The sequence below is a fragment of the Bos taurus genome, chromosome 14, assembly GCF_002263795.3.
Source record: "Bos taurus isolate L1 Dominette 01449 registration number 42190680 breed Hereford chromosome 14, ARS-UCD2.0, whole genome shotgun sequence".
Taxonomy (NCBI): Eukaryota; Metazoa; Chordata; class Mammalia; order Artiodactyla; family Bovidae; genus Bos; species Bos taurus.
Window position 1 is genome coordinate 51913790 of NC_037341.1, and position 27755 is coordinate 51941544.

The 27755-nt window shown below is 35.8% G+C and overlaps 1 protein-coding gene across 1 annotated transcript in view; it reads left to right on the forward strand.

The window, feature by feature from the left end:
• The window catches only part of CSMD3 (CUB and Sushi multiple domains 3), a 1470240-nt gene that overhangs the window by 1108239 nt on the left and 334246 nt on the right, over positions 1-27755 (forward strand). The window contains exons 28-30 of the mRNA NM_001424929.1: positions 7343-7534; positions 18532-18670; positions 21290-21477. Coding sequence (NP_001411858.1) covers positions 7343-7534; positions 18532-18670; positions 21290-21477 — 519 coding nt within the window. The remainder of the gene's footprint in view (positions 1-7342; positions 7535-18531; positions 18671-21289; positions 21478-27755) is intronic.

The window sequence follows — 27755 nt, forward strand, 5'->3', positions numbered from 1 at the left end:
TATAACATGAGAAGTCAGAAGTATATTTGCAGTACTGATGAGTTATAAAAATGATGATAACTCAGTCATTTTCTGTAGTATTTAGTGCTATCTATATTGTTCTAAGAATGGCCTCAGGTTATCCAGATAGAGTAATACAAATTAAAATGCAACATAAATGTTGTTACTGCACTTGGAGTAAATGTTTCCCAGTATGAAACAAATCCTAAATTATAAATAAAGCTTAAGCATACACTGAAATGACTAGTTATAGTTTCATTCATTCATTCATTTCACACATATTTACTTGAAGAACTATTTTTAACTCTTATGAAAGATTCTCTTCAATGTCTTATATATGAGGACTGTCTATCCGTAGAGTGTAGCAAAGCCTGATTTGATAAGGTTCCATGTTGCTTAACAATAAATGCATTTAACTCTTTCAGTGGATTTAGACTATGGGTAAAGACTGAAAACATTGTAAAAACAATTCCTAAGTAATACTAGTATAAACTTTCCTCACTTGAATATAAATTCTTTTTTAACATAGCCCCTTCCAAAGCATCTTTAATTACATACAAAGACATATATATATATATATATATATATGTAATTAGCATAAATGTATATGGCTGATAAAATTGGAGACAGTTGTATAGATATGTCCCTCAGAACAGATGCTTAATATGTGTTCTACTAAAGAAAGGAAGGGAATGAGAAAACAGTTGGAAGAGGATAGGGATGTAATGAAGAGTTTGTTTATTTAAGATGGAAGTTATAAGTCATATTTGTATGTTACTGGTTGTGACCCAGTACAGAAGGAAAACCTAGTGAATTAGAAGAGATGAAAAATGTTTAGGAATAAAGTCCTTTCAACACAAGAACTAGGGTTAGCCTTACGTAGAGCAAGGGCATCTTCTTTATTGCAACAGGAGAGAAAGCAGAGAATGTGGATACAGATTCCAGAGGTGAGGATGTGCCTACTTTACTGCTTCTATTCTCTTAAAGAACCGTAAGGAAGAAATTTGTAAAAAAAAAAAAAAAAAAGGGAGAGAGCAGGAAGAAGAGAGAGAATGAGAAAAACAATTGAAGGGAAATGTCCTTGTTACTACAATTACTTAATACCATTTGGCACATACATGGCTAAATTTGGCATTCTGTGTGATGTGCTATCGCTTCAGTTGTGTCTAACTCTTTGCGACTCCATGGGCTGTAGCCTGCTAGACTCCTCGGTCTGTAGCATTCTCCAGGCAAGAATCCTGGAGTGGGTTGCTGGTTCCTCCTCCAGGGAATCTTCCAGATCCAGGGACTAAACCCACATCTCTTACTCTTATGTCTGCTTCATTGGCAGGCAGGCAGATTGTTTACCACTAGCGCCACCCGTGAAGCCCAAATTCAGCATATATCAGGTTAAATTTTATTTTTATTACTTCTAATAATACCTACAAAATAACCTTGAGTCTTTCTTTTTTGTTTCCCTTTATAGTGAAATATCAGGAACAAGAAATGAGTTATAAACTGCTCTTGCCTTTCTGTTTCGAGCTAGTTCTAACTTTTTCGGCCCAGTTCTTTCATTAAGAAACAACTGTCAAAGTTCCATTCGTAGGGCATGCCTTTTTATTGTTTTATCTGGTAATGTGGTAGATTTGTAATGAGACAGTATACTCTAATACTTAGGAGCCCTGCTGTTTCTTGAGTTCAAATTCCACATCTGCTAAGAATAAGCACATAATATGACGGGAAGCTTGTATTGCTCATTTAAAATAGGGATGATAATACTTAATAAGAATTTGTGTTTTAGTCTAAGAGTATATAAACTTAGCTTCTAGTAAAGTGTTTTGTATAGTATATGCTCTCAATAGAGACAGTAATCATTATCATCATTATTTTATTCATATCTATTCTAATTGTCATTCGTGTTGCATATAGTTGTTCAACATATATCTCTTTCTTAGATAAACAGACTTTTTTTCAGTTTGACACAATGTATACCAGTGGAATCCTGTGAATAAGACTACATTGTTAATATCTGTGCAATTTAAGTAAGAAATTAATATATTTAAAGTTAAGTGTTATTAAATATGTAGGTTTTTTGATTTCTCCTGTAGGGATGATAGGCAAGTAAGGTAGTTTTTTTTTTTTTTTCTGATTTTATAATGACATTTAAGGAGTAATGGCACCCCACTCCAGTACTCTTGCCTGGAAAATCCCATGGATGGAGGAGCTTGGTAGGCTGTAGTCCATGGTGTCGCCAAGAGTCGGACACGACTGAAGAGACTTAGCAGCAGCAGCAGCAACATATTTTAGAAATTCCCATTGAAGTCATGATTTCACTTGCACTCCATGCTATGGTTCACACTCTCAGTATATTTTATTACAAAGTTTCTATCATTTTTACTTAAGAAATGTCCCTCAGTTATGGTCTCATGTGTGCATAGGGCACTTTGTCCACTTTAAACAGCTATGTGATATAGAGCAGGGTTATCTTTTTTAAGCCTCAATTTTCTCATTGGAAAACTATGGGTAATAATAGAGTCCAGATTTCTTGTGAATGCAATGAGAATCAGCGCATAGTGCAAGTGTTTAAAAGATAGTAAGTCTCCAGTAAATATTACATATTGCTTTACTAATCACATTCTCTTCTATTTATATACCTTTTCCCTGTGACTATTACAGTTTCTATTGAAAAATCAACTGGTCTAAGAGCTGTGAAACACATGGTAATTCCTATTCTTTACTAACCAAAATATGAATGTCCATTCCTTTTGGGGAGAAAGACAAAGAAAGGAAGTTATTTTTTTGTTGTCAATTTCATTAGGCTTTGAAAGTTAAATCCAAGCTTTATTTAGATAGGATAGAATTTAAGCCTATTATATGCACTTTCTAGAATGTTCCTTTCTTTATATCATTGCAGATGAGGCAAGGTTGTTAAGAACTTTTATCTCTTAGATTTGTGCTTACCTTACATATTTTTAAGAAAAATCAAGAATATCATACTTAAACCTAATAGAAAAAATGCAGATATTCATTTCAGCAATCAAAATTTGAAGTAATTTTAACTGAAGAAATTAATAAAATAAATATAAATTATCTATGTTAATAATTTGGTGGCAAACATATTATTTCTAATGTGTAGCTTTTTAGATTTTATATATATAAAATAGTTGATAAGTTAAAATACTTGGTAGCAAAAAACACCCTGTGTTTTTATATATATATATGTATATATATATATATATATATATATAAACAGCAAAAATAAAAGCAAATGAGAATTATTTATCATGAGAATTTATGTTCCATAAAATTAAACAATAAATGTCAAATGAAGATTCTTAACCTATTTTTACACATGTGCCTAATACTTACTGTTTTCTAATATAATTGCTTTTAAATCACGCTAATTTTGTGGGATTATTTCAGCCCATGGCATTTTAAATGGTTATTTATTTTCTTTAATGTCTATAGCTTTTGTTTTAATACATAAAACAAAAATGATTGATGCCAAAATAAATGTTTTTTTGCCTACCCACAAACACAGTGAATAACCAGTATAGAGATTAAACTTTGAATAAGTAAAGAAAATAAGACAATAGCATTCACAGCAAGTAATTGTTTCTGTGTATATTTAGCTAATTGCCTTTAGAATTGAAGTAATTCCAAGAAGAAAAATATTTGGTCTTTTACTAAACCCTATCGTTCTCTATATTGTTTTAAAATCTTATTCCTAATTTATTTATTAATTAAGAGAAAAGACATAGTACACTTTTACCACATCTCTTCCTTCAAGTCAACCAGCCCCAAAGGCAAATGAATATTTTTACATTTTTAGCTGTCATATGCGGAGAAGGCAATGGCAACCCACTCCAGTACTCTTGCCTGGAAAATCCCGTGGACAGAGGAGCCTGGTAGGCTGCGGTCCATGGGGTCGCTAGAGTCGGACACGACTGAGCGACTTCACTTTCACTTTTCACTTTCTTGCATTGGAGAAGGTAATTGCAACCCACTCGAGTGTTCTTGCCTGGAGAATCCCAGGGACGGGGGAACCTGGTGGGCTGCCATCTATGGGGTCGCACAGAGTCGGACACGACTGAAGCAACTTAGCAGCAGCAGCAGCTGTCATATTGAAGCCTTCTGATTTTAGTTACTAGGTTCCAATTTAAATCTTTAAGTATAGTAACTCTGATGATAGGGCCCAAACATCTTTTTTCTCTCAAATACTGGTAAGCCACAGTTATACTAACTGCATTCAATATTTGTGTAACATTGCTGTATGTACATTTTTACTTTTGAGAATGCTCATACTAAGCTTCAAGTTTTTTGCAGATGCAAGAGTCCAGCACATAGGAAGCCTCAACAACAATGACAAAAACAACAACAAAATTAACTGTTTTCATTATCTTTTATATCATTCTGCTTTTCAGTTTGAAAGCTGTAGCACATTTTACATTTATATCACTCCTTTCCAATAAAAACTTGCTTAGTGTAAATCTTATATGTAGAACATCCCAATCCACTTTTATATTGTAAAGCCAGTTGATAGATCAGTTTTAGTGTTAGTGGAAACCATCCCAGAGCAATTCAAGAAAAACTTAATAACTGAGTTTATCACAAAAATTTACCAAAAAAGTGTCTATCAATATTAAAAGATTGTAATTGCCAGACCCTGTAATCCCTGATGGATGTTCTGCTAAGGACCACTGATAGGTATTAGAGAACAAATCCACTTGGCAATTGGAACCATGCCCCTGCCCCCCTTCCCTCCATATTCTCCCATATGAGTTTGATTTTTATTCTATTATCAGCTAAAAATAACTCAAAAAATCATTTGAATATTTTAAAATAGACATGTTTATGCATACTATAGCATTTCTGTTTAAGGATATACTCTGTATTTTTAATAATTTCTTAATGAGTTTTATTATATTTAACTGAGAAAGAAATTGTACCTCAAGAACAGTTAACAGGTAGAAGAGGACATTCTCCTGTATCATTTAAAACTTTGACTTCTGAAATCAGACTAACTGGGGTGTAAACCTTGGTTCTGCACTCTGATTTCTGTAATATTGAAAAAGTTACTTAATCTTCCTAAACTTTAGTTTTTTCACCTCTAAAATATTTAAGAACAGTAATGGCACTTGACTGATTGGATTGTTAGTAGAATGAAATGAATTATACATGTTAAGTCCTTGTCCGTGGCTATTGCTCAGAAATGCTAGTTTATCAGTACAATGAAGCAACTGTAAGATTGCTGATGATGTATATAATGATCCCTGGTTTTAATTTAAGTGATAGGTAAAATGACATTTGTAGTCTACATTTTGTAATCTTTTTAAAAAGTAACACTGTAAAAATAACTTTCTTTCACTCTTTCCAAGAAGATATATAAAACAATTTGTTCTATTCATTTTGTGTATGTTATATATGTGTGTGCATATACATATTGGAGAAGGCAATGGCACCCCACTCCAGTACTCTTGCCTGGAAAATCCCATGGACGGAGGAGCCTGGTAGGCTGCAGTCCATGGGGTCGCTAAGAGTCGGACACGACTGAGCGACTTCACTTTCACTTTTCACTTTCATGCATTGGAGAAGGAAATGGCAACCCACTCCAGTGTTCTTGCCTGGAGAATCCCAGGGACGGGGGAGCCTGGTGGGCTGCCATCTATGGGGTCGCACAGAGTCGGACACGACTGAAATGACTTAGCAGCAGCATATACATATATGTGTGTGTGTGATTATGTGTGTGTGAGTGTATATATATATATGAAATCATTTTTTGTAATTTCAGCTTTTATGCATACCACAGGATTAGAGTGTTTGTTATTTTTTAAATTGATATAGTTCTCTTGATTCCCAAATGACTTGGAGAGTCGAAACCTTACAATATTTGTGTGAGATCCTCTGGTTTCTTTCTTGTGTATGTATGTGTATTAAACAGATGAGCTACAAAAAGAATGCCTGGTGTATTAAAACAGATTGATTGGTATATTGATGAAACTATGTATCTATGTATGTATGTATCTATCTATAGATACCTACCTACCTGTGTACCTGGTTATTAACCTACTAGGGATATATGCAACAGAATCTCTTCATAGGTGCCACCACTACACAGTGTGAACAATTCAAAGTCTCTTCAGTTTTGTGTCTGCTTATTTCCCCTTTGTATTCCTAGCACCCAACACAATGCCTGGAATATATTAAGTTAGTGAATAAATGAATAAATACTAGTTGTGTGTCTGTAATGCAGCAATTTGTGTACTTTAATATGCAGTTTAAAAAATAATGTATACAAGTACTGAAGCCTACATTTATGAATATAGTTTAATAATAGCTTAAATGAAAAAGTTAATACTTTCTTTGTCTTGATACTTAATTATCATATGCTTTAGAGTAAATCTGCTTTCTTTTTTTTTTTGTAAGAATCTTCCCAGCATTTGGTGTTATCATATATATATATATACATTTTATTTTAGCTAACTTGATAGGTATCTCATTGTGGTTTTAATTTGCATTTCTTTAATGGTTAATGATGCTGAACATTTTTCATGTGCCATCAGGTATCCCCTTTATTGAAATGTTTTTTGCCCATTTTGTAGTTGGATTTTTTCTTCTTTTTTTTCCCCCCAGTTCTAAGAGTTTTTCATATATTCTACATACCAGTACTTTGTGGTATATAGGCCAAGCAAATATATTCTTCTAGTTTGCAGCTGTCTTTTCATCCTCTTCACAATGTCTCTCACGGGGCATCAAAATAATGAATTTTGAGTAGATTTATTATTTAGCTACTAAAATGTCATGTTACTGCTTGAAGCAAGGTAACAAATTATTTATGAAAAAGCAATTTAAAAGTATTTATTTTGCAGGTATTTAAAAATTAGCAATATTTTTTCAAATATCAAATTGAGGTATTGTTGATTTACAATGTTATATTAATTTCAGATGTACAGCATAGATAATTTTTATATATTATATATGCAATATGTGTGCGTGCTCAGTCATGTCCAATTCTTTGTGACCCTATGGACTGTAGCCTACCAGGCTCTTCTGCCCAATGGATTTTCCAGGCAAGAATAGTGGAGTAGGTAGCCATTTGCTCTTCCAAAGGATCTTACTGACACAAGGATTGAACTCACATCTCTAGCATTGCAGTCGGATTCTTTAAATGCTGAGCCATCAGGGAATTATACCTCATTTAAAAAGCAACAAGGATATATTTGTATAGCAAAGGGAATTATGACCCAGGCATTTTTAAGTTATTTTTTTAAAGATGTAGAAGCATCTCAAAGATGAGGTCTGGAACTTTGAAAGTGATTTTGGTTGGCATCAAAACTAAAAGTTTGTTTCTATTTGTTCATAGGTTCTGTTGCCACTGCGTGTCGTGACCCAGGGGTTCCCATGAACGGAACTCGAAATGGAGATGGACGAGAACCTGGAGACACTGTGGTTTTTCAGTGTGACCCAGGATATGAACTTCAAGGAGAGGAAAGAATAACCTGCATTCAGGTAGAAAATCGATACTTCTGGCAGCCCAGCCCACCAGTTTGTATAGGTATGAATTTAGAACAATTAAAATTTTATGCAACTGTGAAATGATGGTTAAAAACTAGTTTCAGTGTTATTAAGAACGTTATTCTAGAATAGGTTCTAGATCTCAGAGGTCTATGACCTTCCAAAAAATGCACAAAATTGTAAATCATTATTTTTCCCCTGAGGAGAGAGTGGGTCTATAATTTCATTATATGCTTAGTGGTTTTAACACTCTTTTAAAAAAGTTAAGAATCAAAGTTCTTGAAAAACCTTCATCTTGCCTTATCTGCTACGTTGTTGTTCACTGTTGTTCAGTCACTAAGTTGTGTCCAACTCTGTGTGACCCCATGGACTACAGTACACCAGGCTTCCCTGTTTTTCACTATCTCCTGGAGTTTGCTCAAACTCATGTCCATTGAGTCATTGATGCCATTCAACCATCTCATCCTATGTCACCCTCTTCTCCTCCTGCCCTCAATCTTTCCAGAATCAGGGTCTTTTCCAATGAGTAGACTCTTTGCATCAAGTGGCCAGAGTATGAGGCTGCCAAAGTATATATTATCTGCCAAACAAATGTAGTTATCCAACACTTTTAAAATTTAAAGAACAGATTCAGACACTGTATTTGAAATGGGTCATATTTATCTTGCCTCTCTAATGGCTATTTCTTCTAAGAAAGAAAGTTGTATCAGAATTTAAATTTGAGTTTTAGGGCTTTGATTTTTCCTTCAATCCATGTATTCCAGATCAGTTTTTATTTTGATGATCTAAGGATTTGCAACCACTTGGTTCATACTTCCAACTCTCTGTCTTTTGCTTCCATGCCCTGTTCTTGAATCTTCAGGTTAAACTCTTGAAAATCAAGACACACATTATTTCTTTACCAAGTGTGAGAAAAACTTTATACCACCTTTAGAATGAAAATAGTGAGAAAATATGCTGTGTAATCTTAACAAAAAAAGATCTCATCATTAAGGTTCTTACATTCAACTAATTCAGTCTCAAACCTGTGGTTCAAGAGCTTTTAAATTGGTGTCATCTAGAATATGTAATACATTTTGACTGAAATTTGTATTGTCTACTCAAAACTTTATTTATATGCATATCCTTTCCTTTGGTACACTGTAAGCAAGTAGAGAGAAGATTCCATTTCTTGTTCATTGTATTTCTTCTAGAATGCAAATTTAGCACATTCAGGAGAGAAAGACTTATTTTTGTTCTCTTATATCTAACTCATAAATACATTTTCACTAATTATTTCACAGAGTCACATGATAATAGGGAATGAGTGTTTAGTACTTAAGCACTCAATTATTCAGATTTATTTTATTCATTTTATATTTCTTATGCATGAGATGGAAACTCAAATTCATAAGTGTGTCCTACACATTGTTATAGACATGGAGGATTTAGCATTAAAATAATATAGAAGAGTTCTCTGTTTTTGTGAACCTACTCCTAGTAAAGTGAAAACTAAACAGTCTGGATTTTCATATCACATATTTTGCATTTTATAGTTTGGAATTAACAAAAAGCACTCAATATGGAAAATGAAACATATCTAAAGACTCAAACCAGCCAGGGTTTGACTTCTAGGTATTTCTAGACTTCTGTAGAAAATGGGACAGATGATAAGGACAAAGCTTATTAAAGAGGCTGAAAAAAATGCACAGAATAAGTACATACCTTGAGCCACTTCAGATTTAGCCATATTTCCCTTTACAATTTATTATTTCCATTTATACCTATGTTGCTCACTATGCATGTATCACTGAAAGATTCTAAATAATCAGATATCTATTACTTTGCATTTTATTATAACTTCACTCATAAATGCAGACAAAAAATACAAGGAAAAAATGCTTTCAAAGGAAAGACTGAAACAGTGAAATGTTCATTTATTTGTGTACTGCACAGATTATCTAGAAAATGCCAATTAAACAAAAATACCACATTCCAATTAATTGGAATCTGGCTGAGCATCTTGTAAAGGGCATCTGTGTAAAGAGAAAATGACAGAACTTCAGAAACTTACTTGGAATTTCTTGATTTATTGTGATTTTTTTTCAATTTATTTAATTTTTAAACTTTACATAATTGTATTAGTTTTGCCAAATATCAAAATGAATCCGCCACAGGTATACATGTGTTCCCCATCCTGAACCCTCCTCCCTCCTCCCTCCCCATACCATTCCTCTGGGTCGTCCCAGTGCACTAGCCCCAAGCATCCAGTATCGTGCATCGAACCTGGACTGGCATCTCGTTTCATACATGGTATTTTACATGTTTCAATGCCATTCTCCCAAATCTTCCCACCCTCTCCCTCTCCCATAGAGTCCATAAGACTGTTCTACACATCAGTGTCTCTTTTGCTGTCTCGTACACAGGGTTATTGTTACCATCTTTCTAAATTCCATATATATGCGTTAGTATACTGTATTGGTGTTTTTCCTTCTGGCTTGCTTCACTCTGTATAATAGGCTCCAGTTTCATCCACCTCATTAGAACTGATTCAAATGTTTTCTTTTTAATGGCTGAGTAATACTCCATTGTGTATATGTACCACAGCTTTCTTATCCATTCATCTGCTGATGGACATCTAGGTTGCTTCCATGTCCTGGCTATTATAAACAGTGCTGCGATGAACATTGGGGTACACGTGTCTCTTTCCCTTCTGGTTTCCTCAGTGTGTATGCCCAGCAGTGGGATTGCTGGATCATAAGGCAGTTCTATTTCCAGTTTTTTAAGGAATCTCCACACTGTTCTCCATAGTGGCTGTACTAGTTTGCATCCCCACCAACAGTGTAAGAGGGTTCCTTTTTCTCCACACCCTCTCCAGCATTTATTATTTGTAGACTTTTGGGTCGCAGCCATTCTGACTGGTGTGAAATGGTACCTCATAGTGGTTTTGATTTGCATTTCTCTGATAATGAGTGATGTTGAGCATCTTTTCATGTGTTTTTTTATTATAATTACTAGAAAGGCTATAGTATATCAAATGTTATGTTGAGAATTCTGAAATATTGAACAGCTTTACACTGAAATTCTAGAAACACAAAAATATGAAGCATAAAAGACTAAATCAGTTCAGTTCAATTCAGTTCAGTCACTCAGTCGTGTCAGACTCTTTGTGACCCCATGAATCGCAGCATGCCAGGCCTCCCTGTCCATCATCAACTCCTGGAGTTCACTCAAACTCACGTCCATCGAGTCAGTGATGCCATCCAACCATCTCATCCTCTGTCATACCCTTTTCCTCCTGCCCCCAATCCCTCCCAGCATCAGAGTCTAAATAGGCTGTTATAAAATTCCATTTGTAGACAAGACTTTAGTCAGCAGGTAATAATTTTAGGAAAAACATGTTGAACACTAAATTTTACTTAAATGGAGCAGGTTTGGAGAATTTTTTATAAGGATTTTGGTGCTGTGTATTATTTTTTTTTTATAGGGAAAGATCACTTGAGGAGAGGATATGCATTAGAGCTTCTCAGAAGAAAATAACCTAAAAAAAAGTCTGAAAAATTGCTGAGCCTGCAGAGAGCTTGATCTCTGAAACTGATAAGAAAGGAGTCCATGATTGGAAATACTATGCCAAAGATTAAACCCTCAACTTTTTAGAAACTTCATAAGTCTATGTGTCAGGCCATGGGGGCATAAAGCATTTTGCTTGTATGTAGAAGTAGTCAGCCTTATAGCAAATACCAAACAGAAGGACAGTCATCTTTAAAAGAGTTAATAGAATTCATTCCAACAAAATTGACAGTGTGAAGATTACTTTGGCATTGCCAGATAGAAAGTAACAGCACTCAACATGAAGGTAAATAGCAAAACCATTAGTGTGGGTGGACTGCTGAGAAAGAGAGTAGACACAAGTAAAACTGAATTGGGGAGAAAAAATAATAATATTGTAAAACCATTATAAATAGTTTTCCGTTTAACTGTCTCATAGAAACTACACTCAGAACAGTTCATTAATGTCAGAATTCCATGGAACCTAAATAAAATTTTAATTCATTAATGTATTTGATTTAAAGAGAATCTTATTTTTGGTGCTTTATGATTAGGTATATAAAAATAAAAATGTATTTTCCAAATGTTATTTAAAGTTTTATATATTTAAAGCAAAGATAATTTTCTTTATTGTTGATTTGTTTGGGATTTATACAAATGTCAGATAATGTCTCTGCTTGTCTCAAAGGTTTTACAGATTTTCAGAATCTACTGCAGCAATGAAATTTATCAGGAAAACCTCAATAAGTAATTTAAATAATTGAATTAAAAGAATTTTAAAAGACTTTATGCTCAAAGAGTAGTATAATCACAAAATATATTCAGTAAGTTACTTAAAATATGTATAATGGATTTGCCTATATCCTAGGTGATAAAGAATATATACTATAAATGTAAATGTAGATGTGGCATGTGCATAAAATTGCTAATGATAAAAGATCACTATTTCCTGTGAAAAATAAAACTGAAACAAACCAGTAAAATTGCTACCACAGTCCCCCCAAATTACAAATAACACCACTTCCTTAGAATGTGAAAGAAAACACAAAAATATTCTTGCCTTAATTCATACATATATGCATTTGCTATTAGACATATTTTTCTAATACTTTCCAAATTCACATTTGATTTCAAAAGTTCCAAAGACAAAATATGCCATTATTTTTATCAAAGCATGTAGCTACAAATTAGGTTGTCATTCAATCTAGTCATAATTAATCTTCACAAGGAATGCAAGGAGCCAGTAACAATTCAGCAACATTTATAGAATGTGTAGTATATGCTAAATCTCACATAGAAAATAACATATAAGACAGTTTTTAGGTTATGGTTAAAGATGAATGCAAACACCTGAAAGGAATATTTAAATAATATATAGTAAGGAAAGTGATAGAGATAGGCAAACGTTGCTATGAATACCAGGTTGTTCTAGAGAGAGCTGCCATAAAGCCCTGGCTGAAAATTTCTAGGAAAACTCCCTGGTGTGTGCTCAGTCACTCTGTCATTTCTGACTCTTTGTGACCCCACAGACTGTAGTGGCCAGGCGCCTCTGTTCATGGGATTTTCCAGGCAAGAATACTGGAGTGGATTGCCATTTCCTTCTCCAAGGCATCTTCTCAACCCAGGGATGGAACCCATGTCTTTTGAGTCTCCTGTATTGGCAGGCGAATTCTTTACTACTGGAAACTCCCTAGAGGTAGTGATGAATCTTGAGACATAATAAAGAGGCACACAGATGTAGAAGGGAAACAGACACTTCAGGAAAAACAAATAGGATGCATGCTGCTGCTGCTGCTAAGTTGCTTCAGTCGTGTCCGACTCTGTGCGACCCCATAGATGGCAGCCCACCAGGCTCCCCCGTCCCTGGGATTCTCCAGGCAAGAACACTGGAGTGGGTTGCCATTTCCTTCTCCAATGCATGAAAGTGAAAAGTGAAAGGGAAGTCGCTCAGTCATGTCTGACTCTTAGCGACCCCATGGACCGCAGCCCACCAGGCTCCTCTGTCCATGGGATTTTCCAGGCAAGAGTACTGGAGGGGGGTTCCATTGCCTTCTCCAAATAGGATGCATAAATGCATGTTAATACAAGGAACAACTAAATAATTATTTGAGTGTAAATTATGTGTATAGATTGGTGGTTGATGCAAATGGAAAGGTTGCAAGGGTTAAGGCATGAAAGCTGTACTGGAGTCAGGGCATTATCTTTTAGGCAGTGTGAAGTAACAGCAGAATTTTATGCATGGGTATAATCTGATAGGGCTTCCCCAGTGGCTTAGCAGTAAAGAATCCACCTGCAGTGCAGGACACGCAGGTTCAGTCCCTTGGTGGAGAAGATACCCTGGAAGAGGGCATGGAAACCCACTCCAGTATTCTTGCCTGGAAAACCCCATGGACAGAGGATCCTGGCAGGCTATGGCCCATAGGGTCACAAAGACTCAGATACAACTGAAGGGATTTACTTGGAAGATGTATTGGAGGAAATAGATTACACTGTATGTGTCCTCAGTCACTTGGTCATGTCCGACTATGCTAGATTATACTAGAGGCATGAAAAACAAACCAAAAAAAGCAATAATTCTGGAGGCATTTAAGAGTCAGATCTAAAAATGTGGTATTAGAGAAGAAAAGATAGAGTGAAATATCTATGAAGAACTATGAAATGGTGTCTTGGTAGTGCTTACTGATAGACTGGAGTCAAAGGGGCAGTGAAGAAAAGGAAGAATCTTGTGTTCCTACCTTGGGAATATATGTGGATGGATAATAGTGACAATTAAACAACCTAGGAATATAGGAGAGATTTGAGTTAAGGTTTGGGTATATTGGATATTCTGTGTTTGATGTACCCATAGGCTATCAGGTAGAGAGATAAATCAGTAAGCTTGGAGATATGGTTTAGAATTAATCAGGGAAATCTGCTGGAGATGATAGGAAAAAGGAGTTATCAGTATATAAGTGGAAGATAAAGTAACAGTTTGGATATGGAATTAAAAGATGCTTACTCCTTGGAAGGAAAGTTATGACCAATCTAGACAGCATATTAAAAAGCAGAGACATTACTTTGCCAACAAAGGTCCATCTAGTCAAGGCTATGGTTTTTCCAGTGGTCATGTATGGATGTGAGAGTTGGACTGTGAAGAAAGCTGAGCACCAAAGAATTGATGCTTTTGAACTGTGGTTTTGGAGAAGACTCTTGAGAATCCCTTGGACTGCAAGGAGATCCAACCAGTCCATCCTTAAGGAGATCAGTCCTGAGTGTTCATTGGAAGGAAGATGCTAAAGCTGAAACTCCAATACTTTGGCCACCTCATGCAAAGTGTTGACTCATTGGAAAAGACTCTGATGCTGGGAGGGATTGGGGGCAGGAGGAGAAGGGGACGACAGAGGATGAGATGGCTGGATGGCATCACCAACTCGATGGATATGAGTCTGAGTAAACTCCGTGAGTTGGTGATGGACAGGGAGGCCTGGAGTGCTGCGATTCATGGGGTCACAAAAAGTCAGACATGACTGAGCGACTGAACTGACTGAACTGAATGGGAAGAATGTAATAGAGTGTAAATTAGAGATGATTATGGAAGTAATTCAGGAAAATTACCAAAATTATAAGATGAAGTGAAAGTGTTGCTTGCCAATAAAACTGAGGTCTGTACAAAGACATCAAAAAAAAAAAAAACAGTGAAATTCCAAAAGGAGAGTGAGTTTAAGGTGAAAGTCAACAGTTAAGGATGATTACAGATATGAAGAGAAAGATAAAGACAGAAATTGCATCTTTGTTGTCAGTACCAAAGTCATCTGAGGATGAGCTAAGAAGGGTTTGTGTCAGAGGCAAGGGGGCTAAGAGAAATAGCAATGGCTGGAGAGAGAATGAGAAGTGGGGAGGAACAAATAAAGACATCGAGAATCCCTAAGGAATTAAAAGATTATTGTCTCTCTGTAATTTAAAATGAAAAAATTCTATGCCTGACATAAGTTTTCTCAGGATAAATACTTTGGTGCTTTTCTTTGAAAAATAAGAAACCATATTTTTTTTTCCAATGTGACATTCTTTGCTAATTATGTTAGTCTGCCTATAGGTACATATAGTACATATGTGATGAAAGAGAATGAGATTAGACTCTTTTTTAGAAGGCTTAGTTGTAAAATAAAAATAAATAAATTCAAAATAATTAAGGAGATAATTTTATTAAAATGAATTATTATAGAATTTTACCATTGTAATATATAGCAATAACAAATCACTAAGTAATACACCAAGAACTAACAGAGTGTTGTAGGTCTATTGTAATTCAAAAACAATCAAAGTCATAGAAAAAGTGATCAGATTTGTGGTTACCAGAGTCAGGGAGTTGGGGAAAGCCACTTGTATGAAGATGGTTAAAAACACAGGATATTTAGCTATCCAGTTAATAAGTCCTAGTGATATAATGTATAATATGATATGAAACACAACTGTATCTTATATGAATATGTAACAATTGTTAGAGTAAATCTTAAGAGTTCTAATCACAAGAATTTTAATTTTTTCTTTAATTTTTTATCTCTATGATAAGACAGATGTTCACTCAATTCATTGTGGTGATCATTTGCAAGCTAAAAACGGTTATTACAGGATGGGGGCAGGAACAGACTACTGTGATAGGAAAACATGTGAAAGTAACATCTTCAAGCATCTGAGAAATTAGGAAAAAGGGATTTTGCTCTTATAGAAAAGAGTACACAAGGTGAAAAAAGAGCAAGGTGTGGGAAGTGAGTTGAAAGGGTGGCCCAGAATGTTGTTCTCTGGGTCCAGCCTGTCCTTAGGTTGTGTGCCGGCTCAAGGCTGAAGGAGAACCAGAGTCCAAGAACCTAGAGAAAGGAGAGAAAATTGAGCAAAGTTTGGTTGTATGCAGTTTATTGTGATTGATCTGTGAGTACAAGCAATTCAACTAATCATTTGAGTCAAAGAAAGGGAGTTTACAAGGTCTTTGCCTGGTTTTGTCACAGAAAACTGAGGGGTCTTATTTAGGAGGTTTTATCTAAGATAAGTGAACCTTATATAGTTAGATGGTAAGGAGAGGATATTCACTGTGAACCCATATAACCAAACACAGAAGGATAAAGGAATTTCTTAACTGTTAGGTAAAATTCAATATTTTCAGCTGAAAAAAAAAAAAAAAAAAGTGAAAGGAAATAGGTTAGAGGGAGCTTTGTTTTATTTTTAGGATGAAAGAGATTTGAGTACCTGTGGACAACAAGGAAGAAGCCAGAGAATAAAGGAGATGAATGAACATAATTCTCAAAAAGAGAAACTGTGTGACCAAATGTAGGGTGTTATCCTGGATTAACAGGAGGGACTCATTACCCTCTGATGATAGAGAAAAATACTCAGGGAGCATTAAAGTTTGAAGAGGGAGATCTAGAGAAAGCTGAGATAGTCTGTTTAATCATTTGATATGATATCACAAAAACATACAGGTGATAGGGTAAATAAATTAAGGCTAAGCAAATAAATATTCTAGGCAGAGTAGTCATCTGTTGTTACAGTGACACTGAGGGCAAGGTTGCAGAAGGTCATAGGGAAGTGAAATAGCAGGCACCCATTATTTAGATGCTTCAATTCAGTTCGGTTCAGTTGCTCAGTCGTGTCCGACTCTGTGACCCCATGAATTGCAGCACGCCAGGCCTCCCTGTCCATCACCAACTTCTGGAGTTCACCCAAACTCATGTCCATCGAGTCAGTGATGCCATCCAGCCATCTCATCCTCTGTCGTCCCCTTCTCCTCCTGCCCCCAATCCCTCCCAGCATCAGAGTCTTTTCCAATGAGTCAACTCTTCGCATGAGGTGGCCAAAGTACTGCAGTTTCAGCTTTAGCATCAGTCCTTCCAAAGAATACCCAGGGCTGATCTCCTTTAGGATGGACTGGTTGGATCTCCTTGCAGTCCAAGGGACTCTCAAGAGTCTTCTCCAACACCACAGTTCAAAAGCATCAATTCTTCAGCGCTCAGCCTTCTTCACAGTCCAACTCTCACATCCATACATGACCACTGGAAAAACCATAGCCTTGACTAGATGAACCTTTGTTGGCAAAGTAATGTCTCTGCTTTTGAATATGCTATCTAGGTTGGTCATAACTTTCTTTCCAAAGAGTAAGCGTCTTTTAATTTCATGGCTGCAGTCACCATCTGCAGTGATTTTAGATGATAAAGATTACCAAATTCTAATAATATTACATATCTGGGCTCAGGCAAAGAACAAAAATCTGAAATGTTGCCAGAATCAAAATTCTCCTTTGAAAACCAGTTTTGTGCTGTCAAAAGAATCCAGTATAACTTATAACTCAATGATAAAATTTACCTGTGAAAAACTGTTACTTCAAAGCTGAGATACGAGAATGATGATATATGTGCACGAGACATCATATGGCACCACAAGAACCCCAGTCTCCATCTCAGTCACTCTCTCTCAGGTGCTCACGTGTTTGTTTACCTCCACACTGTCTCACTCCACCACCAGGACCGTCCATACCTCAATTGCTCTAAGTTTCCTAAGCTGCCAACTTTAAATATTATTTTCTTATCAAGCTGTGTTTAACAGGCACTAACAATAATCCCTTAAAGAATCTATTCTCTGAATTTCTCTGACAGTTTTTTGGACCTCTCCACTGAAGTGTTACAGAAACCTTTGTCAGGCCATTATAATAACTGTGGTAACTGTCCATTTTCGTTAACAAGTCAGGAAACTAGAATTTAAGAATGTCCTAACATTCAGTTTGTTCTGTGCTGTGCTTAGTCACTCAGACGTGTCTCTTTGTGATCCCCTGGACTCTAGCCCGTCAGGCTCCTCTCTCCATCCAGGCTCTCTAGGCAAGGATACTGGAATGGGTTGTTATGCCCTCACTCAGTGGATCTTCCTGAACCAGGGATCAAACCCAGGTCTCCTGCATTGCAGGCAGATTCTTTACCAGCTAAGCTACCAGGGAAGTCCTAACATTCAGTTTAGGAGTGTTTTATTATAAAGTTATATTGGTTCTCAGTTATCCATTTTCACATGTTAACTATTATCAAAGCCTCTTCTTCCATAAATAAAGGTATCAGGGAACATTTGAAAATGAACCAAATACTTCATATTCTATTATCCCACATATTACTAGAGATTTTGCTTTGCTTTGTTTCTATCTTTTTTTCTCGGTAACCTTCAGAGTTTTTCTTAGTAATTATGAGGAAATCATTTTTACTCCTCTTAATGTGTTTCTTTTATAAGAATCAAAATAGTAATAGCAAGGGAGAGAAGTATAAATGTAACTTTTTCTTGTCTTTTAAATCCAATAAAGGAGCTAAATTCTCTCTATGCATGTATTTAGTATTTTAATGGTCTTTCTTGAAAAATCATGCAGTATTTAAGCATCCAGTACTATAAAAAATTGAGTTTGTACAAAAACCTCTAAACTTTTTTAGATATGTGTTTTCTAAATACTGATAGATAATTTTATTAATCACTTAAGGGATTTTGTTTGTTTGTTTTAAATTAAAGCACCCTGTGGAGGCAATTTAACAGGATCTTCAGGATTTATTCTTTCGCCAAACTTCCCTCATCCATATCCCCATAGTAGGGACTGTGACTGGACCATCACCGTCAATGCAGACTATGTTATCTCCTTGGCATTTATCAGGTGGGTTCCTATCCCTTTCCACAGCTTAAAAATTGTTTTATTTTGCATTAGCATTTGCACTAGGAAATATTTATTTTTACATGACATTTTACTTTTTTTTTTTTTTTACCAATTTCAATACTAATATTTTGCAATAAACAATTTAAATATAACAGCGTAGATTCCAATGTAGTTCTGCAGGCTAATGAGTGTGCATCACTCACCAGTTTTCAGTATAGAGGAAACATGTTAAAGGTTGAATAGTTTATTGATTTTCATGAAACATTATCTCTTCATAACCTTTCCTCTCTCCCTGAACTTACCATCATTGCTTCAAAAGATTCTATGTTTCCTAAACTTAAAGATTAAAAGGTCAGCATTTTGAGGAATGTTTTCCCCATATGCGCACCATCAAAAATGTCTTTGAAGTATCTGTGCAGCACCATTATTGGGCTTGGGAAGATATATATGTACCATGTACCATTCTTTCTGGTGGTGTCATTAAGTCAACTGTCAAGAATTTGATGGGTAATCTTCATGTAATTTCTCAGCAGAATTTGTCTTCTGATGGAACTTTACATGAGGTGTTCAAAATTTACATTCGTTGTTTAGCAGTATCAGTTGAAAAGTTAGCTTTTAGTTAGTTAGTACTGTTAGTACTGACAGTGGAGGATGCAGCTTCTTGTGTGGAAAAGAAATTACTGAGTTTAAGCCCCAGCTCTGTTGCTATCATTTGTGTTACCTTGGGTAAGTTACTATCTGAATGAGTAATATCATATGATTTTATAATAATATTATTTGAGCCTCTGATTCCTCACATGAAGTAACAGCTGTATCACAAAACCAGGCCTAAATTCTTTTCCTTAAGATTTCAATGGGAATGTTAGGTATCAGCAACTTAAAGAGTTTCTGCCTAGAAATGTTCCTGATCTTAGTGTCCAAGACTAAAGTCTGCTGGCTCTTGTAACACAGCTCTTCCTTCTGCTAGCATATCACAGCTGCTTGGTTTTTATGTAAATTTTTAAGCTGAACATTTTTTCTAATATATGAAAGTGAAAGTCACTCAGTCATGTCTGACTCTTTGCGGCCCCATGGACTATATGGTCCGTGGAATTCTCCAGGCCAGAATATTTGTGTGAGTAGTGTTTCCCTTCTCCAGGGGATCTTCCCAACCCAGGAATCAAACCCAGGTCTTCCGCAATTCTGGCAGATTCTTTACCAGCTGAGACACAAAGGAAACCAATATATGAAACCTAGATTAAAAAAAAAAAAAAACTCTAGAAAAAAGATAATTCAAATTCATGAAAAATTTCAAAAGTATAAATATATGGAATTTTTATTTCTATAATTTGTAGTAGTACATTGATAATGGTAACAACAAAGCAACACTTGATGGCAATGTTGGTTATATGCCAAGACCCAGTTATAAGACAATTTTCTGAAGTAAATACTGTTATTCTCATTTTTACAGTAGAGAAAATGGCAGTACAAACATTAAAAATGTCAGGATGCATGATACAAGGTTTAATTTACTTTAAAATTGTTTTAGTTAATAACTGAATTGTAGAAGGTTGTATTACATGAAGTGTGTGCGCAGAAGTTGATTTACTGTTGTATCATTGATTATGTGACCTAAGAGAGACTACTGACATATCACGATCTCATTGGGAAAATGGAAATGATAGTCTCTTCCTTATACCACAGGATTATTGACAAAAAACAAGTTAATATTTATGAAACTATTTGTAAAAGATAGAGTGTACTATCTTCCCAGGTTTTTAGGAAAATAATCATTATATTTATGGCTTCAGTTTTCTAAGTATGTGGGTTCTATAATCATTATAGGACGATTCTCATACTTTGAAGGTTGTTAAGGCAAGTTTATTATGCAAGTTTGAAACATTTAAACATTGATTTGAATAGTTTATGTGCTAAAATGTCTTTATTTGCACACTGTTTACTTTTGGTGAAGAGTGTATTGGCTCAATTTGCCTACATTAAGTTCTAAAAGAAGAAAATATATTTACTTTCAAGGAAAAGAATACCTAGTACAATACGCAATGCTTTGAGTAATTTAAATGCAGATTTTATCTTTCCAAATTTTGTTTGAATCTGGTATGTAGAGTTCAGTTTTAAAACAAGAATGCTCTTAAATTTTGAAGTTCAAGGCAAATAGATTCATGGACAAAACAAAAAGCGATGCAAAATATCTGGTGAAAAATTTTAAAATACAATTAATGTCTTACACATTTTACTGATATAAAGTAACTTAAGGATATGTAGCTAACAAGGACACAAGCATCTTGAACCTAAACTCTGACTGCAAATCCTGTATCAATTATCAGCTTAAAAATTGTTAGCCTTACAATCATTTGTATTCCCTGTAGACCTAATGCCAACTTAAAAATACTTGAAAATATCAAGATGTCTTCTTTCTTTTTCCAGTGCTGATTTTATATGCATATTCAGTGTGCTGTTGCCAGAGGAATTTTTAAATTGACTTATTTTGACAGAATCTGTTATTTTTAAATATAATGATTGAATTAATATATAATTTATGGGACTATTATGATTAAAACCTTTGTAATAACCATTCCACTTTTTTCTTCCTTCCTTCCTTTCTTTTTTCTTTTCTTTTAGTTTTAGCATAGAACCAAACTATGATTTCCTCTATATATATGATGGGCCAGACAGTAATAGTCCCTTGATTGGAAGTTTTCAAGACAGCAAATTACCGGAGAGGATAGAAAGCAGCTCAAATAACATGCATTTGGCTTTTCGGAGTGATGGATCTGTTAGTTACACTGGATTTCATTTAGAGTATAAAGGTAAATGTGAACATTTGATTTTAGCATCATGATTTAAATTGTGAATATTTTATATAAGAGAATAATGTCATATTGGCCATTGTCAGCGGTTAGTTATATGTGCAGTTCTTAAAGCATACTACCTGCAATTCATCTCACAAAAGAGCACTCACTGTAGACTTTTCCTATGAGCGAGAAGGAAATTAGCATTTCCTAATTACTACCAAAGGAAATGTATCACGCAAACAAATAAGCCATTAGGATACTGCAGAAGTTGGCTGAGACCACAAAATATTTCTTAAAAAACAAAGTCATTTTTGGAAGCTGAAGTTTCACTTGAATATCAAATATTCAGAGACTACTCTCAGAGATAAAAATATTCAAAAGTATACGATTCACAAAATATTTTGACAATTATGACTCAGAAAATATCTGAAATTATTTAAATAGGTCAACATTAAGAATAGGGTGAATATAATATGCTCTAAATCAAATCCCTTACGATTATACAGTGGAAGGGAGAAACATATTCAAGAGATTGGATCTGATAGACAGAGTGCCTGAAGAACTATGGACCTAAGTTAATGACATTGTACAGGAGACAGGGATCAAGACCATCCCTAAGAAAAAGAAATGCAAAAAACCAAAATGGTTGTCTGATGAGGCCTTACAAATAGCTGTGAAAGGAGAAAAGGAAAGATATCTTTCAAATCAAGATAACATAAGATAAGATATCTTATATTATATAATGGGCATATGCCCATTTGAATACAGAGTTCCAAAGAATAACAAGGAGAGATAAGAAATTCTTCCTCAGTGATCAATGCAAAGAAATAGAGGAAAACAATAGAATGGGAAAGACTAGAGATCACTTCAAGAAAATTAGAGATACCAAGGGAAAATTTCATGCAAAGATAGGCACAATACAGGACAGAAATGGTATGGACCTAACAGAAGCAGAAAATATTAAGAAGAGGTGGCAAGAATACACAGAAGAACTATTTAAAAAAAAAAAATCTTCATGACCCAGATAATCACAATGCTGTGATCACTCACTTAGAGCCAGACATCCTGGAATGTGAAGTCAAGTGGACCTTAGGAAGCATCTCTACGAACAAAGCTAGTAGAGGTGATGGAATTCCAGCTGAGCTATTTCCAATCTTAAAAGACGATGCTGTGTAAGTGCTGCACTCAATATGCCAGCAAATTTGGAAAACTCAGCACTGGACACTGGACTGGAAAAGGTCACTTTCATTCCAATCCCAAAGAAAGGCAATGAGAAAGAATGCTCAAACTACTGCACAATTGTACTCATGTCACATGCTAGTAAAGTAATGCTCAAAATTCTCCAAGCCAGGCTTCAACAGTGCATGAACTGTGAACTTCCAGATGTTTGAAGTGGATTTAGAAGAAGCAGAGGAACAACAGATCAAAGTGCCAACATGTGTTGGATCACTGAAAAAGCAAGAGAGTTCCAGAAAAAACATCTACTTCTGTTTTGTCGACTATGCCTAAGCCTTTGTCTGTGTGGATCACAATAAACTGTGAAAAATTCTGAAAGACATGGGAATACCAGACCACCTGACCTGCCTCTTGAGAAATCTGTATGCAGGTCAGGAAGCAACAGTTAGAATTGGACATGGAACAACAAACTGGTTCCAAATCGGGAAAGGAGTACGTCAAGGCTGTAAATTGTCACCATGCTTGTTTAACTTATATGCAGAGTACATCATGAGAAACTCTGGGCTGGAGAAAGCACATGCAGGAATCAAGATTGCCGGGAGAAATATCAATAGCCTCAGATATGCAGATGACACCACCCTTATGGCAGAAAGTGAAGAACAAAAGAGCCTCTTGATGAAAGTGAAAGAGGAGAGTGAAAAAGTTGGTTTAAAACTCAACATTCAGAACACTAAGATCACGGCATCTCGTCCCATCACTTCATAGCAAATAGATGGGAAAACAGTGGAAACCGTGACAGACTTTATTTGGGGGGCTCCAAAATCACTGCAGATGGTGACTGCAGCCATGAAATTAAAAGACATTTGCTCCTTGGAGGGAAAGTTATGACCAACCTAGACAGCATATTAAAAATCAGAGACATTCCTTTGCCAACAAAGTTCCATACAGTCAAAGGTACAGTCTTTCCAGCAGCCGTGCATGGATGTGAGAGTCAGACTTTAAAGAAAGCTGAGCGGCAAAGAATTGGTGATTTTGAACTGTGGTGATGGAAAAGACCCTTGTGAGTCCCTTGGACTGCAAGGAGATCCAACCAGTTCATCCTAAAGGAAATCAGTCCTGAATATTCATTGGAAAGACTAATGCTGAAGCTGAAACTCCAATTCTTTGGTCACCTGATGCAAAGACCTGACTCATTTGAAAAGACCCTGATGCTGGGAAAGATTGAAGGTGGGAGAAAAAGGGGACAACAGAGGATGAAATGGTTGGATGGCATCACCGACTCTATGGACATGAGTTTGAGTAAGCTACGGGAGTTAGTGATAGACAGGGAGGCCTGGCATGCTGCAGTCCATGGGGTCGCAGAGTCAGACACGACTGAGTGACTGAACTAAACTGAATATGACATGGTAATGAATATAATATTTTAGAACATTTCTGTCTGTATTTAAATGAATTAATATTAAGATATATACGGATATTTCTTGGGCCTTCCCAGGTGGCACTAGTGGTAAAGAAACCCCCTGCAAATGCAGGAGATGTAAGAGAGTCGGGTTTGATCCCAGGGTCAGGAAGGGCACAGCAACCCACTCTAGTATTCTTGCATGGAGAATCCCATGAAGAAAGAAGCCTGGTAGGCTAAGGTCCATCAGGTTGCAAAGAGTCAGATATGACTGAAGGGACTTAGCATGTACACATATGGATATTTATAAATATAAGTTTTCTATTCAATGTGTATAAGGACAAATTAGATCTTAGTTGTTTAAAGTTAAATTTTATTTTAAAAAAATTGATTCTACAAAGGATATTGATAAAGGGGTTATTTGAGTTATGTAAATGCATACTTTGAATTTATCACTTACTGCTTTAATTTTATTTTTTTCCCCACTATAGAATATTTTAAGTAGGTAAAAGTTATACAGAATAGTAAAACAAACTTCAAAGTATTTCTATCCAATTTGACAGACTTTTAACATGGTGTTATATTTGCTTCAAATCTTGTTATTCTTGTTTTAAGAAATATTCAATTGAAACTTCTGAATTTGCACTGGGAAGAGAGGTGTGTGTTTGTTGTTGTTCTTGTTGTTGTTGTTTCTTTTAAGGGCTATCAAAAGAAGGCAAGCTGAAACCCTGCCTTAAATACATTTTCAGCTAGAGACAAAAGAAAATGTTGGGAGTAGTGGTTTGGGACTTCAAAGGAGAAAAAGGCAATCCACATTGATGGAAAAGTAAATGTTTGATAAATAAATGTTTGCTGGGCTGTACAGAGACAAGGAGATAAAGAGTGGATTCTGCTCTCTAGACCCTGCTGAGTTTCCACTGCTGCAACCTAGCCTATAGTCATTGCAGATATCTTTGGTCATCAGTCAGTCAGTTCAGTCACTCAGTCGTGTCCAAAAATTTGTGACTTCATGGACTACAGCCATGGATTATGCCAGGCTTCCTGTCCATCACCAACTCCCAGAGCTTACTCAGACTCATGTCCATCGAATAGGTGATGCCATCCAATCATCTCATCCTCTGTCATCTCCTTCTCCTCCTGCCTTCAATCTTTCCCAGCATCAGGGTCTTTTCCAAGGAGTCAGTTCTTTGCATCAGGTGGCCAAAGTTTTGGAGTTTCAGCTTCAGCATCAGTCCTTCCAATGAATATTCAGGACTAATTTCCTTTAGGATTGACTGGTTTGATCTCCTTGCAGTGGTGGGGACTCTCAAGAGTCTTCTCCAACACCACAGTTCAAAACATCAGTTCTTTGGTGCTCAGCTTTGTTTATGGTCCAGCTCTTATATCCATACATGACTACTGGAAAAGCCATAGCTTTGACTAGATGGACCTTAGTTGGCAAAGTAATGTTTCTGATTTTTAACGTGCTGTCTAGGCTGGTCATAACTTTTGATTTGAGGAGCAAGCGTCTTTTAATTTCATGGCTGCAGTCACCATGTGCAGTGATTTTGGAGCCAAAAAAAAACACAAAGTTTCTTACTGTTTCCATTGTTTCTCTATCTATTTGCCATGAAGTGATGGGACTGGATGCCACGATCTTAAGTTTTTTGGTTGAGTTTGATGCCAGCTTTTTCACTCTCCTCTTTCACTTTCATTAAGAGCCTCTCTTCTTTGCTTTCTGCCATAAGGGCCCATCTTTGGTCAGAAGTGTATTCTGTTTTAGGTACATGCCCTTTAGCTCAATTCTTAGGTAGCTAAGTGGGAGGTAAAAAGACTATGTTTCTGTTTGTTAAAAATAATCACCCAAAATCAATATGTATCCCAAAGAGGCATATTTTGAGGTGGTAAATTTTGGTCTGTGAGTCTCTCATCTTACAGAGCAAAGTAAGAAAATGGCCTTGTCAGTGGAAGAATATATGAGCTATTTGGTACCAAACAGTAGGTGATTCTCTGGTGGCTCAGAAGAATTTCAGATTCTTTACCATGCGAGGAGCAATGAGGGAGACCTGGGTTTAAGCCCTGGGTTGAGAAGATCCTTTGGAGAAGATCTCCTGGAGAAGGGAATGGCTAGCTACCCACTCCAGTATTCTTGCCTGGAGAATTCGGTGGATAGATGAGCCTAGTGAGCTATAGTTTATAGGGTCACTCGTGACTGAAGTGATTAATGCTTTCACTTTCAGTAAGAATTTAGGATGACCAGCTATTTATTAGGGTTGTATGAAAATGTTAGCTGCTCCAAACCAGAGGATCATGGGCAAGCTTACACCTTGTGACTATGGGTTAGGAAACATTGATATTCTAGAGAATTGAGCTTGAGCAATGTGCCAAACTCTCCCACTGGAAGAGTCTCCTCATGCCATACACAAGAACCCAACTAACTGGCAATCTGCACAAATCATGAGTAGTCAAGATTATTTTCAGACACTCCTCTTCCCTTTATGACCTTATCCTCCTAATTATTAATTCAGTGCTTATCTTTTTCATGTATGTATGCTTGTACATATATTTATATTTTCCATCATGTACATTTCCTTCATTCTATTTTCATAAAACATATTTTCATCATGTATACATTCTTATGAAAATTGTTTTTCCCTCTACATTATTTCTGAGATATACCAATGATAAGAGACATGTGGACTTAGTTCATTAATTTCTTTATGATATTCTATCATATGACTATCACAAGTAATTTGTAAATTTTTCTGATAGATACTTAGGTTAAGTTTTCTGTTAGGAATCATGATGATATATCCATCCTTTTGAATACTTTGTTGAATATATCTATTAGATTCTAAAATATCTGTATATCTAAGAGTGGTAATACTAGATCAAAGGTTTATATCAAACCTCTTGAATCTAACAACATATCCCCTAATTACTCCCAGAAGAGGCTATACCAATTTATATTCTCAACAGCACAGAAAGCATTTCAGAACCTCCACATTTTCTGAGTTATAACTGATAAAAACATTATACTAAATTTAGGTGTTTGTATGACATAATGATTTAATAAACATATGTATTTCAAAATGATTACTATATTAAGTCTATATAGCATCATCACCACTGCATATAGTTACAATTATTTTTTTCTTGTAATGAGAACTTGTTAAGATATATTCCCTTAGCAACTTTCAAATATAGAATACATATATTCTTAAGTATTGTCACCATGCTGTATATTACATCCCTAGAGCATACTTGCCTGGAAAATCCCATGGACGGAGGAGCCTGGTAGGCTGCAGTCCATGGGGTCGCTAAGAGTAGGACATGACTGAGCAACTTCACTTTCACTTTTCACTTTCATCCATTGGAGAAGGAAATGGCAACCCACTCCAGTGTTCTTGCCTGGAGAATCCCAGGGACGGGGGAGCCTGGTGGGCTGCCGTCTATGGGGTCTCACAGAGTCGGACACGACTGAAGTGACTTAGCAGCACCAGTAGCAGCAGCAGAGCATACTTATCTTATAACCGGAAGTTTGTACATTTCAGGGAGAAAAAAATTTTCCTCTGTTCTTATAGATTCTTCTAGCTGATCTAAGAATTAAATTGGTATGAGACAGATTAACAAGAGAAAATCAAACAAGTTTAATAATGTGTATACTTGGGAGAGACTTATGAAAACTGAAAACCTTTTCCTGAGAACTAATTATCTTCATGCAAGTTTTCAAATGTAT